Source organism: Haplochromis burtoni, unplaced genomic scaffold (assembly GCF_018398535.1).
Source record: "Haplochromis burtoni strain Fernald_Lab_line unplaced genomic scaffold, NCSU_Asbu1 Contig_335, whole genome shotgun sequence".
NCBI lineage: Eukaryota > Metazoa > Chordata > Actinopteri > Cichliformes > Cichlidae > Haplochromis > Haplochromis burtoni.
Window position 1 is genome coordinate 48,081 of NW_024582696.1, and position 17,067 is coordinate 65,147.

General features: G+C 41.8%; 2 protein-coding genes across 6 annotated transcripts in view; both read left to right on the forward strand.

Moving 5' to 3' along the window:
• Positions 1-4,968, forward strand: part of prkacaa (protein kinase, cAMP-dependent, catalytic, alpha, genome duplicate a) — a 22,326-nt gene extending 17,358 nt beyond the window's left edge. For all 3 annotated transcript variants that reach the window (XM_005942271.3, XM_005942270.3, XM_005942269.3), the window contains exons 9-10: positions 489-653; positions 1,826-4,968. In XM_005942271.3, coding sequence (XP_005942333.1) covers positions 489-653; positions 1,826-1,951 — 291 coding nt within the window. In that variant the 3' untranslated portion in view covers positions 1,952-4,968. The remainder of the gene's footprint in view (positions 1-488; positions 654-1,825) is intronic.
• Positions 4,969-8,397: 3,429 nt separating this feature from the next.
• Positions 8,398-16,760, forward strand: samd1a (sterile alpha motif domain containing 1a). Of its 3 annotated transcripts, none has more exons than XM_005942273.3 (7): positions 8,398-9,125; positions 11,734-12,082; positions 12,432-12,571; positions 12,695-12,758; positions 14,456-14,534; positions 15,386-15,500; positions 15,744-16,760. In XM_005942273.3, exons 1-7 carry the CDS (start codon positions 8,763-8,765, stop codon positions 15,888-15,890), a joined length of 1,257 nt encoding a protein of 418 aa, XP_005942335.1. In that variant the 5' UTR covers positions 8,398-8,762; the 3' UTR covers positions 15,891-16,760. The 3 variants fall into 3 exon arrangements, with proteins under 3 accessions (XP_005942335.1, XP_005942337.1, XP_005942336.1); XM_005942275.3 differs by having other exon boundaries at positions 12,435-12,571; XM_005942274.3 differs by having other exon boundaries at positions 8,400-9,125; positions 12,698-12,758.
• The last annotated feature ends 307 nt before the right edge of the window (positions 16,761-17,067 follow it).

A 17,067-nucleotide genomic window follows, 5' to 3' on the forward strand; every position in this document is an offset into this window, starting at 1 on the left:
ATAAAAAATACAGAGACAATATAAATAAAATATACGAAGGGGATAAATAGAATAAATAGGAATAAAAAATAAAAATACAAGTGTAGCAGGATTGATTAAAATATAAATGTATCTGCTTTGAGAAATGCACATGACATGGAAAATTGAAAACAGCCACTAGAGCGCCTTCTCTGTAGACATGTTGGTGGGTGTGATTTTTCCACCTGAAGGTCTAGAGTCTCGCAGTGTATTTAAGTGATTATACGAGGAAGGAATGAATAGTTTATTCCAAACCAAATATAAAAACAATTTCAACCTTGCATGAGAATATAGAGCCATGAATGGTTATTACACTTCAGTTAAACTTTAACTGAATTAGCTTAATTTTCTAAAGTTGAACTCTTACGTCAGAAAAGTCACAATAAGACATTTTTTTCCCCCCAAATGATCAGCCTCGTGCCTGAGAACACACTCCGAACAAGACTCTGATTGCTTTCTGTGGTTTGCAGGTTCGCTTTCCTTCCCACTTCAGCTCAGACCTGAAAGATCTGTTGAGAAATTTGCTGCAAGTGGACCTGACCAAGCGCTTTGGCAACCTCAGGAATGGAGTCAATGATATCAAGGGCCACAAGTGGTTTGCCACCACCGACTGGATTGCCATCTACCAGAGGAAGGTAAGAGGCCAGCTTTCATGCAATAGGAATGTGAACATAAATATAAACACAGTCTGGGGTCTGAAAAAACGAGTCGGGGTAAAAGTCCCTCAGACCAGCTGTTTTTCTAATGACCAATAGGTAGTGATTGTATTTAAATCTGTGGGCAAATGACAGATGATTGAGAATTTATGGTCTCAATCACTAGTTTCATGTCTTATAGAACATGGCAATCACATGGTTGATCATTTTGTACATTATTATGACTTTTATAGTAATATTAAAAAAAAAGCAGGGGCTGCTTTAGAGCGATGCTACCTCTTGACATGGCAATGTAAAAAAAAAAAAAAAAAAATACTCCAAACAATGGTTGTCACTATGGTAGCTACACCCATCTTTTATATACAGTTAATGTTTATAAGTGTTTCTTCGTATTTACAATTGAAGGAATGGAGAAAATTCCTTATTACATTCTTTCCTTAAAAACGAAACTGCTTTTAATGAGATTTCGGTCAGCTTAGGTGTGTTTTGTGACTGGGGATAATTTCCCTGTGTTCTGCCTGTGTACAGAGGGTATTTCAGTGGAGGTTAATGGGGAAAAATATGCAAAGGTTTTAGTACTTTCCCCTTTCCTTCATGCAAAAAGTGGATTCTGCAGAAAACAAAAGCACTGCGCCTAATTTGAAAACCCATGTTCAGCCTTTGTCAGTATAATATGAATACAAATACAAGTTTGAGCTCCTGAGTTGGAGCTTTTAATTCCTAATTCACAGTTAAAGTTGTCAAAGGATTTTACAAAGTTTGAATAGCTCTGCATAAAACGTATGTTAAGGGCAGCTGCCTTTATAGGTAGACCTGACACCACAGACAGGTGAACCTGTCCCCCCCACCACCTCACCTCTATTTGTTTTTCAGTTTGATTAAGGCTAATGTGGATTCCCTGCAAAAAGACAAATAACTGATTAATGTTAATTGAATGAATAATTGTGCTGAATAACCAGAATTATGGCATTTTTTTTGCCTTAATCAAGCAGCCTAAGTTCAAATATGGGCATCTGGGAAAGTACATGATTACACTGATGGTCCTGCAGGGTGTTCACAGATATCAATGTAGGAGTGTTTCATCGAATACTGCATTTGAAGTTACACTTTAACCGCTTTGTCTGTGCGTCTGTCTCCCATCTGCGTTCCAGGTGGAAGCTCCCTTTATTCCTAAGTGCAAAGGCCCTGGTGATACAAGCAACTTTGATGACTACGATGAAGAAGAAATCAGAGTCTCCTTCACAGAGAAGTGTGCAAAGGAGTTTGCTGAGTTCTAGATACCAACCACGGTGGTGATATTATGAGAGAGAGGCAGGGATTTAGAAAGTTAAAGGGGGTCTGAGGACAGAAAGCACTGAAGTGGACTGATAACTTGCTTATATGTGATGAGGAAAACGATGTAAAATCCACCCCCCAAATGGAAAGACGGAGGCAAAGTGATAAAAGATCCAACAGAACCAGCAGTGTTGCCTTTTTGATTGTTTCTCAACTGTTACCTTTACACTTTATTTATCCCTCTTGTGTTTTGTGCCAGGGGCTTGACAAGAACAGGCATAGGTTGTGGCTGTTCAGCTAGATTTGTTTCTTTCTGATGGTGTAAATGACATGTTTTCAGTCTCTGCAGGTTGAGGCATTGATTTTTCTGTTAAGGTACTGAATCTGCTAAAGCTCTTTTTTTTTTTTTTTTTTTTTTTTCTTCCCTCCTCCCCCTGAGCGGGCCCTCTCTTCAAGCTTCTCTAAGAGTGATCGTTGTATCTTGTCTCCTCCCCACCCCCAGTCTCCTCTCCACCTCTCCATCCCGAATCTGTCCAAGCAATACCAAGTCCAACAGCAGTGCCTATCATAATGCCAACTGGTTGGAAAACTGTGTCAAAAGCGTTGGTGCAGAGCTTTGGCTACGGTGGCGGTGGCCCTCGTTCCCGTTTTGGTTGAAAGCTTGAAAAACTCTCTGCACCTGCCTTTGTCTGCTCAATGTGGCATGATTATTGGGTAGATGATGCACTCTGCTGCTTGCCGCTGAAGCAGCGGCGACTTCTTTGATCAGAGTGAAAATGATTTATCACAGTAAACTTCACTGCGGTCCTGCTCGTTTAGGGACCCGCGGGAAGTAAACATGAGGTCTGCATTTAAGTCTGTCTTTCTCTTAGCTGAATTTATTAGAGCATTTTAAAAGGAAAAAAAATCCTATCAGTGATCATTTTGTCCTTTTTATGTCGATCTCTGTGCTTGTGTGTTATTTAGTGCTCACGGGTGGGTTTAAAAAGCTGTGATTTAGCAGCAGCTAACATTGTGGTCACACTCCTGACTATTGTTTATTTAAGTCATAGTACATTTATACATGTATATTGATATATATAAATATAAGATAGAGAACATGAAATATCCATCTTTTTTCAACATATGTCTATGTCTCATAGCTGTGAAACTGACTTTAAGATTTTATAAATAAACAGATATTATATAAATTCTGCCAAATTTGCAAACTGAGAAAAATGCAGTTTCCTGTATGTGACTGATGGTGGTGGATTTTAATACGCAAAACAGTAGCAAAAGGTTTCAACAACATGTGCATGTTATTTTTGTACAATATCACTTTTAAAGAAAGACGGCAGAGCTTTGTGCTTTGCTCATGCCGAGGTACCTGAGATCACGAATAATGTTTAACATTAAAAAGGACAGTCAATGCTCTATTGGAAGATGGATTGGGAACAAGACCCAGTTAAATGCGTCAAAGTTCTTCTGGGTTTGAGTCATTATTCAGTTGTAGGGCAGCAGATTGCAGATAATTGTCACCGGGGTTGTGCTTCTCCTCTTCCCTGACATTTTTGCCCCACCCCTCCCCTTTTTGTAATTCTCCCTACATGCAACACCTTCATAGATTTACAGTCCAACCAATTTTCTTTTTCTTTTTTGAACTGTTGGGTTTGGGAGTGTTTTGTTTCTTTTATTTTTTCCAGCTTTCTCTGTAACAAATTAAAACCAAGGAAGCAAACCTAAAGCTTTTTTTTTGCCAAGTTTCTTTACATGGATGCAAGACAATCGCAGACCAAATCTTATTGCTGGTTTGTTGAGTGAACACAATGTTTTGGTTCATTGAAGGACTTAACGCTGTCGCCCACCTGCCATCCATACATAGGCCTTAGGTGCTAGACCTTGTCCATCTCACTGAAAAGTTTCTGTGAACTGTTTGATGTGCATCGAGCTCTTTGTCATACAGTCGTGTAACGTGACATGTTTAGAATGTTTTGGGGGGGGGTTTGGCTCCAGTTGATTTCAGTTGGCTTGAGTGATCATTTTTGGCAGTGTCTTAATACGATTGAGATCAATCGCAGGATGATTTTTTTTTTCTTTTTTTTTTCCCTTTTTTTGAGAATGTCTTGAAATGGAGAAGTTTCAGTGCTGTTTGGAAACCTGATGTGTGTGGGGTTTTTCTTTTTCTTTTTCTTTTTTTTAAAAATACATTTAGTTGGCAGGTTTGGTTTTTCTTGCACGTGGTAAAGCAGCCCAATGAGAAGACTTCCCTCTGGGCCTTAGACATGTTTGAAAAAGCACTGTTTCCACAGCTAACGGTCTGGTTGCTGGTTAACCTTTTTTCGGGGGATTTGTTTGAGCATCACACTAAACAGTAAAGTTGCTCACTAACCAAGCTGTCCAGCCTTTTGAACACAGTGAAGCACAGGCCACACAGTTCATTTGTGCTAAATATTTGAGTCCTTTAATACACACTGTAATGTTTTGAAGAGGCCACATGTAATGCCTTTCTACCCAGCGATGACTAAACCGTCGACAGGTAGAAGGCAACGCCACTTGATCCACTTCAGACACCGAAGCATCACACTTTGTTTTTTCTTTACAATACAAGACGTATTGTCACTTTTCTATCAGCTATCAACTGCTCTGTGCTACTTAAGGTTTTTTTTCTCCCGTCTGCCTTCTCTTTTCATCAAGTTTCCACACACACTTCTTTCAAACATAACACTTTTTACATCTGAGATGTTTTGCGTTCATATTTTCTAATTGTATTTTCAGAAAAAGAGAGGGGAAAAAAAAAAAAGCAAAAACAACATTAATCTTTCTCCTCATGACCTGGGTACAGTGATTGTGTAGTCTATTGTACCTTTTGGGAAACAATACTGTATATCCTTGCCTTCGACAGTCTTAACTATCTTACCCTCTTCTGGAGAACTTGACAGATACCCTTAGAACACAATGAGTATGTTAAAAATATATATACATAAAGTAATATTTTGCAAAATGTATCATTCCAATAAAGTTTTACTTGTTAAGACTAATATGTCTGGGTTATATGTAAACTTTCTCTTCACTTCGCAGAAAGCAGTTGTAGGGTAACAGCTGGATAAGACAAATAAACATGCCGATAGGTGATGGCAGATGCTGTATTTCCACCGTCCTGTCTGTTATTGTGAATCCTTTAAGAGGATAGCAGGCGCAATTGAATAATGCAGTGTTGTGTTCATCCTGTCACAGTATGGTGTCAGTTACCAACCAGCTCCCAGCACCCCTTTTCCAAATGTAACCCCAACCATAGTGCACTCTTTTATTTTTTCTTCCCCCTCTTTCTTTCTTTCCTCCTCCTCACTTGCATCTATCTGCATAAGTCATACAGTTGTATGCAAAAGGGTTTGGCACCCTGCGGCGAATTGCATATTTTTGTTGATTTTTGAACTGAAGACCAATAAATACGACTCCTGCAGCAAACGCGCATCAAAAATGAATTCTCCACATGTTAATGCACTCCTGCCACTTTGATTTATTTAATGAAATAAAAAGTACTTGTGGGCATGTGCTGTTAAAAGCTTCAGCTTGGGTTTCATGTGTGGATCGCTGTCGTCTTGCAGAAGTCGGCCACTTTTTCAGTTGCACTTCCTTGGCTCGATCGCATGACATTTGCATCCTGAATTTGCTGATAGGCAGTGAAATTTTTTTTTCTTCCCTTTTATCCATGCAATGTTTCCTGTGACACCACCCCAAAGCACAATATCCCCAGCCCCAAGGTGTTCTTTTCATCAGTGCAATTCCTTCCCTCTCTCTTTCTCTGAATATATATATGTATAGATATCTATAGATCTATATATGTATCGCCAGTAAATATGACCAAAGAGCTGAGCTTTTTGTTCTCCATACAAGTCTGGCCTATCCAGATGTTGCTCTGCATGCTTCAGATGCTGAGTTTTTATAATAGGACCTCAGATAACGTTTCTGTTTTTAATGGCTTGCATATTGGCCACAATAATCCACCATGGAACTTTTTCAAGAAGCTCAAGCTGAAGCTTTTCCCACTGACTGAGGGAGGGGAGAAAAAAATTGTGAGTTGTTTTCTTAAAGATTAAAGCAATCTGCGAAGGAGTAAGGGATTCAGAATTTCCAAATAATGAAAAGCCTCAAATCACAAATGAAAAACTATTGGAATGACTCGCTGTGTAAAATAAAGTGGGCAATTTGGCCAGTGGTCCGCATATGTTTGCACGTATTAAAGGCCTAGAAATCTGAGCCATCATTATGAATGCACTATTTCCATTAAAAAAAATACAAAGCCATGGAGTAAATCTGTTATTACATTACATTAAGAAAAATGTTAGTGCATATTTGTAAATATGGAGAACATGCAGATGAGTGACTAATTAAATGAAAACCTTAAACTTTGACCTTTTCATTGAGGGTATCTGGTGACTTTGTTAAGCTGTGGGTGACATAGTTTGAGCCTATGATGTCTTCTTAGGGGCTAGTGGTCACTTTAAATCAATACAGATTTGTCCTAAGTGATCCCATGATGAAACGGGGGTGGTTTCTTTCAGGATGACAAGGACCCCACCCTATCTAAAATGCAGAAAGGGTCACTGAATGGGCTGAGAGACTCCTGACTTAGTTTAACGCCTACAGGAGATTAATAAACTAACAATGCTCTCCGCCACCAAATCAGGATATCTTTTCACGAAATGGTGCAGAAACATTAACAAGGTGCTTTGACATTATGAGGCAGCAGCTGGTGACCCCAAAACCTTACCAAGATGTACGTTTACATATATACTGTAAGCTATAATGTAAAAACTATAAATCACTGAAACAGCTTTTGTGGTGGTGCAGTACTGTGTAAAATCCCTGTGCTACCCCTCATTTCTTTATATCTTGCTTCCAAAGAGCCAAACTTTAACAAATTGCAATGAAGTGCTCTTGAGCAAAAGTTCTCTTGGCTTTTTGGCTGCTTTTTCACTCATTTTTTTTATTTTTTTTAAAGAGTCTTCAAACTGACCTATGAATCATTCAAGCATTAAAAAATGCACATAACTCGAGGGATGAACCTGTGTTGTGGCTACACAGACAGCTTAGCAAAGAACCATTTTTTAAATTGTCTTTAGGCACTTTGTTACTAACAGGCAGCTTGTTGCAATATTGCAAAAGCATGTTTTTTTTGTTACATTTATGAAAAATGCCAAAGATAACACAGTTTGATGAGCATAAGGTAGTATTTGTGCACCAAGAGGGTGATTCTTAAAGGGCAACTAGCTGAAAACTTGGCATATCTCAAAATTCTGAGCCGTGTGTCTTAAATTTGAGGCTAATAGAAGAAGTATCAGGGCTAAAAGACTATCTACAGCAGATGAACAATATCTAAAACGTCATATCCTTAAGTAATAAGAAAAAAATCCATCAAAGACCTGACCTTAGAGACAGATCTGGCTCTTCAGTCGATCCATCTGCTGTTCACTGAAGCCTCAGGAGAAATGGTCTCAGTGGAAGGGTGGCTGTCAAGAAGCCATTCTTACGGAAGGGAAACGGGGAGAAAATCCTGAGGTATGCCAACTTACACAAAACTGGACTGAAAACCAGTGTCAAAAGCTCTTAAGGAGTGATGAATCCACTTAAGGTCAGGGGAGAAGTGCAACAGTGTGTGTCTGCAACCATCTGTAAAACGTGATGGAGGCTCTGCCACGGTATGAGACTGCATTTCAGCCAGAGGTGTTGGGGGGGCTCTTATGAATGCAGAAAGTGCCATCAGACTTTAATCCACCATGCAATACCACCTGGTCAGCATAGTGGCTTTATATTTCAACATGACAATGACCCAAATGCACTTGCTAATACAGTAAAAGCATACCTGGACAGAAAAATACACAATGGGGCACTGTCAGTCCTGGACTGGCCTTCTCAGAGCCAGCAACGTGGGATCATTTGCACAGAGAACAGAACAAGAAGGCAGCCATTATTCAAAGAAGAGCTCTGAATGTCCTTCGGGGAGCCTGGAGAACTATTCCTGACTTACAAGAGAGTTTGGGCTTTGTTGACAAATAAAGGTGGTCATACCAAATAGTATGGACATGTTTCAATAAGTTGCTTAATCTCTTTACCACTTTCCCAGCAAAATATTAGGTAAAACGTGAAGGGAAGCTCAAGACTCCTCCACTGTACTGTAAATCTAAAGGAGAATGTACCATTGACAATCATTTGTATATTCAGATCACTTAGTGTTAGATGGCTGCACGGCTTGTATGTAATTTGTGGGTTTTGTTGTTGTTGTTGTTGTTGTTTTTTTTTATAAAATATATGTATTGCCTGGTTGTGCAATGCTTATTTCTTACTTAAGATTTAGGCATCGAGGGGGCGTCTCAGTTTGGTCTGTGGCTTTGATTTGATTTTGCGAAGCTAGGCGAAGGACTGGATCACGTGTTAAGAATTATTTCCGTGACAGGATGTTTACTCTAATGAAGGGTTGAACGATAATACTAATAATAATAGTTGTTGCCAGTTTGGGTTAATCTTAAACAATAAACAAAAAGCTACCTTTCCGACCAACTGGACCACACTTAATACCGAGTGCGGGCGCTCGTTCCCGTTCAGGACTGCATATTCCACCTTAAAAACGCCTCTCGAGTAAAACTTTTCGCTCTAACTCCCTCGTTCCACCTTAAGCGCAAACGCAAACGCAGGAGGCGTACAGCGAGGTTTCCGCTTCTCAGTAGGGCTCGGACCGCGGCTCACGAAAATCACCGTGTGTAACGCACAAGGTTGACGCACTGAGGCACGAAAAAAAACGGGGAAAAAAGAGAGCAAAGCAAGCGAGCAGAAAAGATGTCTGAATCCAAGTACCGCGAGTGGATTCTGGACACTATCGACTCGCTGCGGTCTCGAAAAGCCCGGCCGGACTTGGAGAGGATTTGCCGAATGGTCCGGAGACGACACGGGTCCGAGCCCGACCGAACCTGCGCAGAACTGGAAAAACTGATCCAAGAACAGACCGTGCTGAAAGTTAACTACAAGGGCTCCATTTCGTACCGAAACGCCGCCAAGGTTCAGCGGAGAAGCAGAAAAAAAGAAGATGTGTCGTTAACAGCGGCTGCGAGAAGGAGCGCCGTGGAAGAAGCTAGTCACTCCGACTTGAGCAACGGGGACAGCGCTTTCGGTCCCGCTGACCAGGACGAGGAGGATTTGGAGGTATGTGGAGGCTGATGCTAGGAGGCACGTTTTCATTGTCATGTCACCTCACAGAAAATTAACAGGTGGGGGGATTGAACGACCACTGTTTGGTGTGTAAAAATAAAACATGTTTTGCCGTGTGTGTGAGAGTGTGTAAGGGAGTGGAGGGGGACGGTGAAGGGGAGTGATTTGCAAGTGCACCCGAAACTGCCGCAGACGGGGAGCGGCGGTTGGACCTCGCTCGAGCGCTGCCGAGGTGGAGAAGGGGAGGGGGAAAGAGAAAAAAACTGAAGGTGCGCGTGAAGGGAGCGTGTGGCACAATTTGTTTCTTTCTTTTTTACACAGCGCGACAGTTTAAAAGCGCTTTAAATGGACGGCGTGAAAGCGCAAACACGGGACGGGGAAAAGTTGAACCGTCCTGTTCGTCCGCAACAACCCGAGCCTCCATTATCGGTAGCAGAAAGCGCTTTTCAAGCCCCAAACTCGGCGTTGAGGGAGGGGGAGGGGGGTGCTGTTAAGGTTCCGCAATGACAGTTGAGGTAGCCCGGAAGTTGAGAAAAGTGCACTTTCATAATAATGGCATGAAAACTGTGCCCCGCTGGTGGGAATTTTATTTCGAAACGCAAGTCTGGATGTGTGTCTCTTCATTCTCTGTCAACGTGGGAGTGGGTGAAGGAGGAGGAGGAGGGGGGTGGAAAAAAAGTCTCAAACACTGCGAATGTAGGAACCTGACGGGGGGACTGTGGGTCATTGTTGCATTTTTGGTTGTTTTATGCCAGGGAAACAAACGGGGCCCGCTGTTGTAAACAGTGTCGCTACAGCCGTGTCCTCAATCATATTTTTGACCGCCCATGGCTAGATTTCCACCGTTAGCCTCGGTCTATACTTCAAAATATGCCCATCGCAATGTGCAGTGTGCTAAAACAGACACAAAATCGACTGCAAGCGGTGACAAAGTAGTTACATTGTGGGTGCAATCACTTCATTTCACCAAACTGCGTTTCTTCTTCGAGCGATGGACGATTGCCGACGCAGTGCTTGAAGTCGAACCCCTAGATCCATTATCGGACGCACTGCCAAGCCCGGTCACGTCCAACGTCGTGGTGTTAGCTGTTTTTTTTGTTGTTGTTGTTGGTTTTTAATTTTATTGCTCATCACGTCCCGTACAGTGGCGACATCTCGTCTCTGTGTCTGCCAGCTGTGCGCCGACAGTATTTTAGGAGGAAAATCAGCACCACAAAGCTCTGAAATATGCAAGAGCCGGCAGAAAGCTGAAGTAACATAAAGCGACCGCAAACTGTTCGTCCGGCGCTAGATGGCGGATGCGCCCGTCCGATTTGGGTTAAGCCGAGATCAAATTGTTCTGTGAAAGGCGTGTGTGTTGCTACAAGACCGACTATGCGTGAATGCTTTGAACAGACCCCTCTGCGGGGTGTTAACCAGCTTTTGCCAGCATACGAGGGGGTCAAATGTAGACAGTGACGTGTCCGATAACGGACTCATTCGTGTGACTCTTTTCTGTCCAGTCGCTTTTGCTGTAAATCGTTGACCCGACGCAAAGTCAAAGTAGACTGGTAATCGCGTCGTCTGCTGCTCTTTCTGATCGGAGGGCTGCCCGTCGAGTTAAAGCTCGGCTTTTATCTCCGACTGGTCCGCCGTGCAGCGAGCGGCTCGGCCCTGGAAAGCTCTCTGTTTTTATTTCATTTGACTATTTCCCTTATTTACAAAAAGAGCACAGACACAAAAACAAGGTCTATACCGCGTCTCCCAACTCCATGCGCACTTTGGAGGAAATTTGAGGAAAAACAACAAGAGCATGAACAAAAAACGCCTCCCATCGGCCCCTTTTGTGCTCTCGCGTGTTAAAATTATCAATCAAGTAGGCCTCTTAAAAAAACAAAAACAAAAAAAAAACACGGGGACGCACAGAGTACGTCGGCGGCTCTGAGTGTTTGTGAGCCGAGATGTAAATCATGTTGGGCTGAGATCCCCAGGGGCGTTATGTTTTTGTGACCGTGCCTCGGTGAAAGTTGTGAGAAATGCAGTGCGACGGCTGAATGCCGTTCAAGCGGCTCTTTCCTCAGGAGCGGGGCGGGCTTTCGTGCGCTCATGTGCTCGACTGCTGGGTCTCGGACACGCAGTCGCACACGGCGTGATTTTTCACTCGGGGCGCCGTCGTCGAACCGCTCCAGCGAAAGGAATGTGTGCGTTCGTGAGAACTCTTAGCTGCCATGAAAAAAAGAAAAGACAAGATTGTGTTTAAATGTTTTAATGCAGCGGTTGTTTGTGACGGGAGGGCTCGCACTCTGCGGAGTGAACGCTGCACCGCGGAAAGGGACGGAGGCATTCAAAGGCAATAATTTACCACCACCGCGGTCAAATTGCGACATCAGTACGAGCTTGCCTTCATGTGATACCCTCAGCCTACAATCAGTGCCTCTCAGTGTTCCCAACAATACCTTACAACCTTGTCGGGCTCAGCAGCTTTTTTTAAGTTGCTGCTAATAACAACTTGATGTCTCTTCCTGCTTTTTGTCCCCTCTCATCCAAATGAAGATTTAGAAACATCTAGAAAGCTTCTGTGCAAATGTGAAATCACGTTTCCCCCTCTGCTCCTGTGTTCCAGGCTGACACCTCTATAGCTATGGACACAGACAGCAATGCAGACGAGGAGGGGGGCGATGAGAGCCGGGATGGGCAGGAAAGACCCTCACCCAGCCACACACATGAAGATGCCACTGTGCACTGTGCCCCCGTGCGAGCTGTCTCTGCTCCCTGCTCTCCCTCTGGCGCTAGGCCCGGCCCCGGGTGCAGCCCTGGCTCCGCTCTGGACTGTGCCTCTTTCCAGAAGGCTGGTGAGAGGCCCAACTCCTTGCCCCCCTCCAGCCCCAGGGCCCTTGCACACAATGACTGGGCTTATGATTCTGCCGTCTGCCCAGCAGAGCGCCAGCACCCAGGAATGCAGAGAGACAAAGGTATTCACGGTGCTACACACAGAGCAACGTGCGCACAAAGCACTCTAATATCAGTTTATGTGCAAGCTTACGCTCAGCTTTGCGCTGGATATGAAAGAAGTCGATGGGAGCTTTTAAACACCTGTGTAATTATTTGTGGGATGTTGACAGTGACAACTGTAATGTAAGCCAGACACAGAGATGCAGGGGAAAATAATATATTCTCATAGCTTAGTGATGATCCAGTCTGAGGCGCATTCATCCATTTGGCTGTCATAAATTTCTCCTATTAGACTAAGTAGAATTTGGCAGGTCAGATGTGGACGATAATCAGCGTATAATTGGTGTTAATTGGCCCACTCTGTGTTAGCAGTGGCCATGAAGCCAGCGGCCCAGTCTGTAGCTCCTGCCCCCTGCGCTGTAAACAACGTAAAGAAAGATGATGGAAGCAAGGTGGAGGACAGAAGCGTCTCGTCTGACCAGTTGGTGCCAGACTCAGCAGCACGGCCGGTAAGGGCCTGTTTTTTCCTTTTGTGACTAACATCTGTATCTGTCCTCTGCTTCTTTGATCCCTCTGCTTCCTACCTGACATTGTCATGTTGAATTCATCTTTGTTCTCTCATGTTTGACCAGCAGGATGAGACCAGGAATGCTTCTAATGGGAGATCACAAACACTGCCTTTGCTATCTGACAACTGTGAGTTACATAGTTTTCTCTTGTTTGTTTGTGTTTGTATAGCAGGCTTGCAGCTTCTATCTCTTTTGCAAAGCTTGACCACCGAATCGTTCTCTCACTTTGGAACATGGTTTCTAATAGAAAGGGAACTTAAGGAGGTTAACTAAATGTCAACATAATGGGCATAAAGGCTCCATTCTGGTTGTTATTTGGCTTTTTGTACCAGTACTTGCCTTCAGCATTGCTTACGATCTTTTGACTGCTTCACAAGCGTGTGCTGCTACCTGCTGTTCAGCTAGTACCCAATCTAGTTAGAGGTCATTGCAACACTTTGTCAGGACTGACTTGAAGAGATGGGATTTTTAGACTGTCCACAGATGCATGATATGAAGAAAAATGACTACATTACCACCACATAATCAATTAATGATTCAGGTATATCTTGTGGGCTCTTATTTTCATTCTTCCTTAAATTTGATTACATTTATTCCATCCTTTGTGGTGGGCAAAACACAGAAATCTCGTTTTAAAGTCTTTCAGCTTTTATCACTTTAACTTGAGACTTAGCCAGCAAAACAAAAAGATGTTAAATGACAAATATATGTTCTTCACCACCACTGTTAAGTCATCTAGGCCCATGGCGATCATTAGGTGAACCTGATATGTTGGTACATTCCTAGTAAATCTGTGTTTGCGGGAAACAGTGAACTTTCAGATTTACTAAGGATCTGAGTCAGTTTTTAGGGTTAAAGTTTCTGTCCAGAAGAGACAGAGGCTTCCATTCTTGGTAGATGCTAGTGGAGGTTTTTAGTGTGTAAAAATGAATGTAGTTTGTTGTGTTTACAGGGAGAAACCTAAAGGTAAAACACCTCAAATTGACCATGGTAGTTCTTACTGCTAAATACCCAATAAGCTACATTGCAAGCCAGCTGTTAACCGATGCCTACAGTAATACAAAATCTGACACATAGATATAAACTGCATATGTGTGGGGTGTCATCTAAATCTGAATTTAACTAATCCTGAAATGGGCTTAGCCAGGATCTAATGTCTCCAATCTTTATCTAAAAGTGATCATTGCAGATCCCTACTTTATTTTCTTCTCTGTTTTATTACTTCAGGGATCTGTCAGTGACTTTACTCATGCCTGAATATCAAAGTGAAACCTGCATTTTTCTTTCCTAAGTGAGACATTGCACACTTACAATGCACAGTGGCAAAGCTGGCATGGAGTTTGCCTTGGAGGAGCGGTACCCATCTAAAACATGGCTGCGTCCTCGTCATGCATCATGTGTATGACAGCAGGCATGCCAGCATCCTGTGAAAGTGGTCCGGTGTAATAAGGGGATGTATCAACACTCATTCACCGAGCCCTCACCTTACTGAGGTGTGAAGCAGCTCTAATAGAAAAACATACCATAACTGCAGACAACCCAGTATGACTACAAGAAGCTGGTCCAACATCGCTCTGCTGGATATCAGCGGAATGAGTTTGCACATTTAAAACTGGAGCTGCTTTTTTTTTTTTTTTTCCTTGAAGAAGATAAGTTAGAGCTCTGTTTTTCATTTTAAGACTTTTCTTTTTTTCTGTTTGTTACTCATAAGAGCTCAGGTTCAGTTCACTTTTTATGAATGAGCTGCCCTGCGGTCGATGCAGATATCATCTGCATTTGAGGAATTTTTACATTTATTATAAAGTGATTTCTGTTTGTCAACAGGCACATTTAAGAAGGCAGACACATCATCCTTAACAGCAACTGATGACAATCTTCTGAATGGTGGTAAAGTGGATGACGTGTGAGTATCCTGATATATATATATAGATATAGATATAGATATAGATAAGATAGATAGATATAGATAGATAGATAGATAGATAGATGATAGATAGATAGATATAGATAGATAGATAGATAGATAGAATAGATAGATAGATATATATATATATATATAGATAGATAGATATATATAGATAGATAGAGATAGATAGATAATAGTATATATAGAGATATATATATAATAGATATATATAGATATATATAGATAAGATATAAATAAGATATAGATAAAGATAGAGATAAGATAGATATAGAAGAGATATATAGAGATATAGATAGAGATATAGATAGAATAGATAGATATAGATAGATAGATATATATAGATAGATAGAGATAGATATATATATAGATATAGATATATATATATAGATATATATAATATATATATATATATATAGATATATAGATATATATATATATATATATATAATATAGATATATATATATATATATATATATATATAGATATATATATAGATATAATATATATATATATATATATACAAAATACAGCAACTGGCAGGATCTGAGCATTTAGCCATAATTACCTGTCAGCCATTTAATCTGCCAGCCTCAGCTCAGCATGCAGATAGTCCTTGACGGTGTTTGGCCCACACTTTTTGGCAAATTGTCCAGATTATCAGTTCACCTTTGCTGAGGGACAGCACTTAAAATAATTATAGTAAACTACCCTGTGGGTCATGTAAAAGCTTGAAAATGAAACAAAACAAGACATTACCTGCACACAGATGCCATATTGAGGTTTTGTGACTCTTCTTGATTTATTTTTAAATCCTGTAATCCACCAGGTCTGTGAAGAAGGAGAAGATGAGCCAGAACTTGTTGCAGTGGACTGTGGCAGATGTGGCCAGTTATTTCTCAGCTGCAGGATTTCCCGAGCAGGCTGTCGCTTTTCGAACACAGGTTAGTGCAGTGGTACAGAGCTGCTACAGAGAGCATTGCTCATACATCAGAGTCAAACCTAACATACTCCATCACTTCATGGATTTTGTTCTAATGTATTATTTTTTTAGAGGCTCTGTATATACACTATGAGTCTGTTGCACTGTTCAAAACTGAAGAATGGTGCCGTTGGGTTAAATACTCAAAGCATATCTTTAGAAACCCAAGCGTAATTCTAATTAAATTCTTTTCCCTCTTTTGCAGGAAATTGATGGGAAGTCTCTTCTTTTGATGCAGCGTAGTGACGTATTGACCGGGCTGTCCATCCGACTCGGCCCTGCCCTCAAAATCTACGAGCGCCATGTAAAAGTGCTGCAGAGGACCCATTTCCTGGAATGCGAAGACCTTTGAAGTGGCGATTGACATGGCAGACTGCTGCATTGACTCAAACTTCCATTTAGCACCCCCTCTCACTACTGCCCACTTTCATATACAGTATGTGTAGAGGGTGTGTGGTGGAGGGTTTCGGTGGAATTGACTTTCACTGTGAGAATGACCAGAAACTGAAACACAGTCGTCCTACCTCTCATTACGGTCTTTAGTTTTCAGATGGTTTTCATTTCACTCATTGCAACCCCGTTATGGAGGGAAGAGACCGCTGCATTCCGAGTGTTTTAAAGCGGTGCAGCAGCAACCTTTCTGCAAGAGTAAAACACTGGGAAAGTGAAAAGTTTAAGCCTTCCAACCAAGTGGACCACCTACACAGACATGGCTGTGGACACAGTGCTGTCGCAGCTTTGGATGTCCCCTCTGTGTCTGTTACCACACATTCTGTTTACCCAGAAACTGTTAATCACAGAAAACAAAGCACAGCAATTGTGCAGTTTGCTTTTTTTTCCCCTTTAATTTCTTTTTATTTCATGTGATGAGTGCTGGAGAAGTCAGACTATCCAAGTACCTGCATTATTAGGGCTGCCCTTTATATCTTGTTTTTCTTTGAAGCCTTGATAATCAGCAGTGAGTAGTTGACAATTTTATAACTAAAGCATCATCTGACAGGTGCTGTGCAGAGAGAATGAACAGCAGGACAACAATGGGAGCTAGAGCTCCATTGCAAACCAGTACTTTTCATAGGTTTTTTTTTTTACTTGCTAAATAGGTATGAAAGTCACTAATTAGCAGCAGTGAGGTGAACTAAAGCATGACAATCACTGCTGAGAGTCAGATGCTGTGCACTCAAGCTCAGATCTTATGGGTTTGTGTTTTTTCCACATTGAGAAAGAAAAAAGTTCCACCTACACGATGAATAAATATCCGAGTATTTGGGTGCAGCCCTAATCTGCAGAGTCTGATTCCTAACCTATCATTGCCACCAGTAGCTGCTGTTTTGGATTATTTCTTCAGTACCTTTTATAACACTGAGGCCCTTTTCAGACATGGGATATGTGACATTGGTGTCTAAGCGACTGCACTGTCATTCAAACGTAAGCCACTTTCCTGTTAATATTCCTCTCGATTTCATTCAGACACACCCGCAGCAGTGACGGAGGCCCGCGGCACACGTGCATCGCCGAGGAATGTTTTACTG

Bases quoted from the DNA above. Each gene is read 5' to 3' on its own strand.
- samd1a (XM_005942273.3), top strand. From the start codon at position 8,763: ATGTCTGAATCCAAGTACCGCGAGTGGATTCTGGACACTATCGACTCG. The intron at 9,126-11,733 runs GTATGTGGAGGC...CCTGTGTTCCAG, and splicing joins AGGACGAGGAGGATTTGGAG to GCTGACACCTCTATAGCTAT. The intron at 15,501-15,743 runs GTTAGTGCAGTG...CCTCTTTTGCAG, and splicing joins CTGTCGCTTTTCGAACACAG to GAAATTGATGGGAAGTCTCT.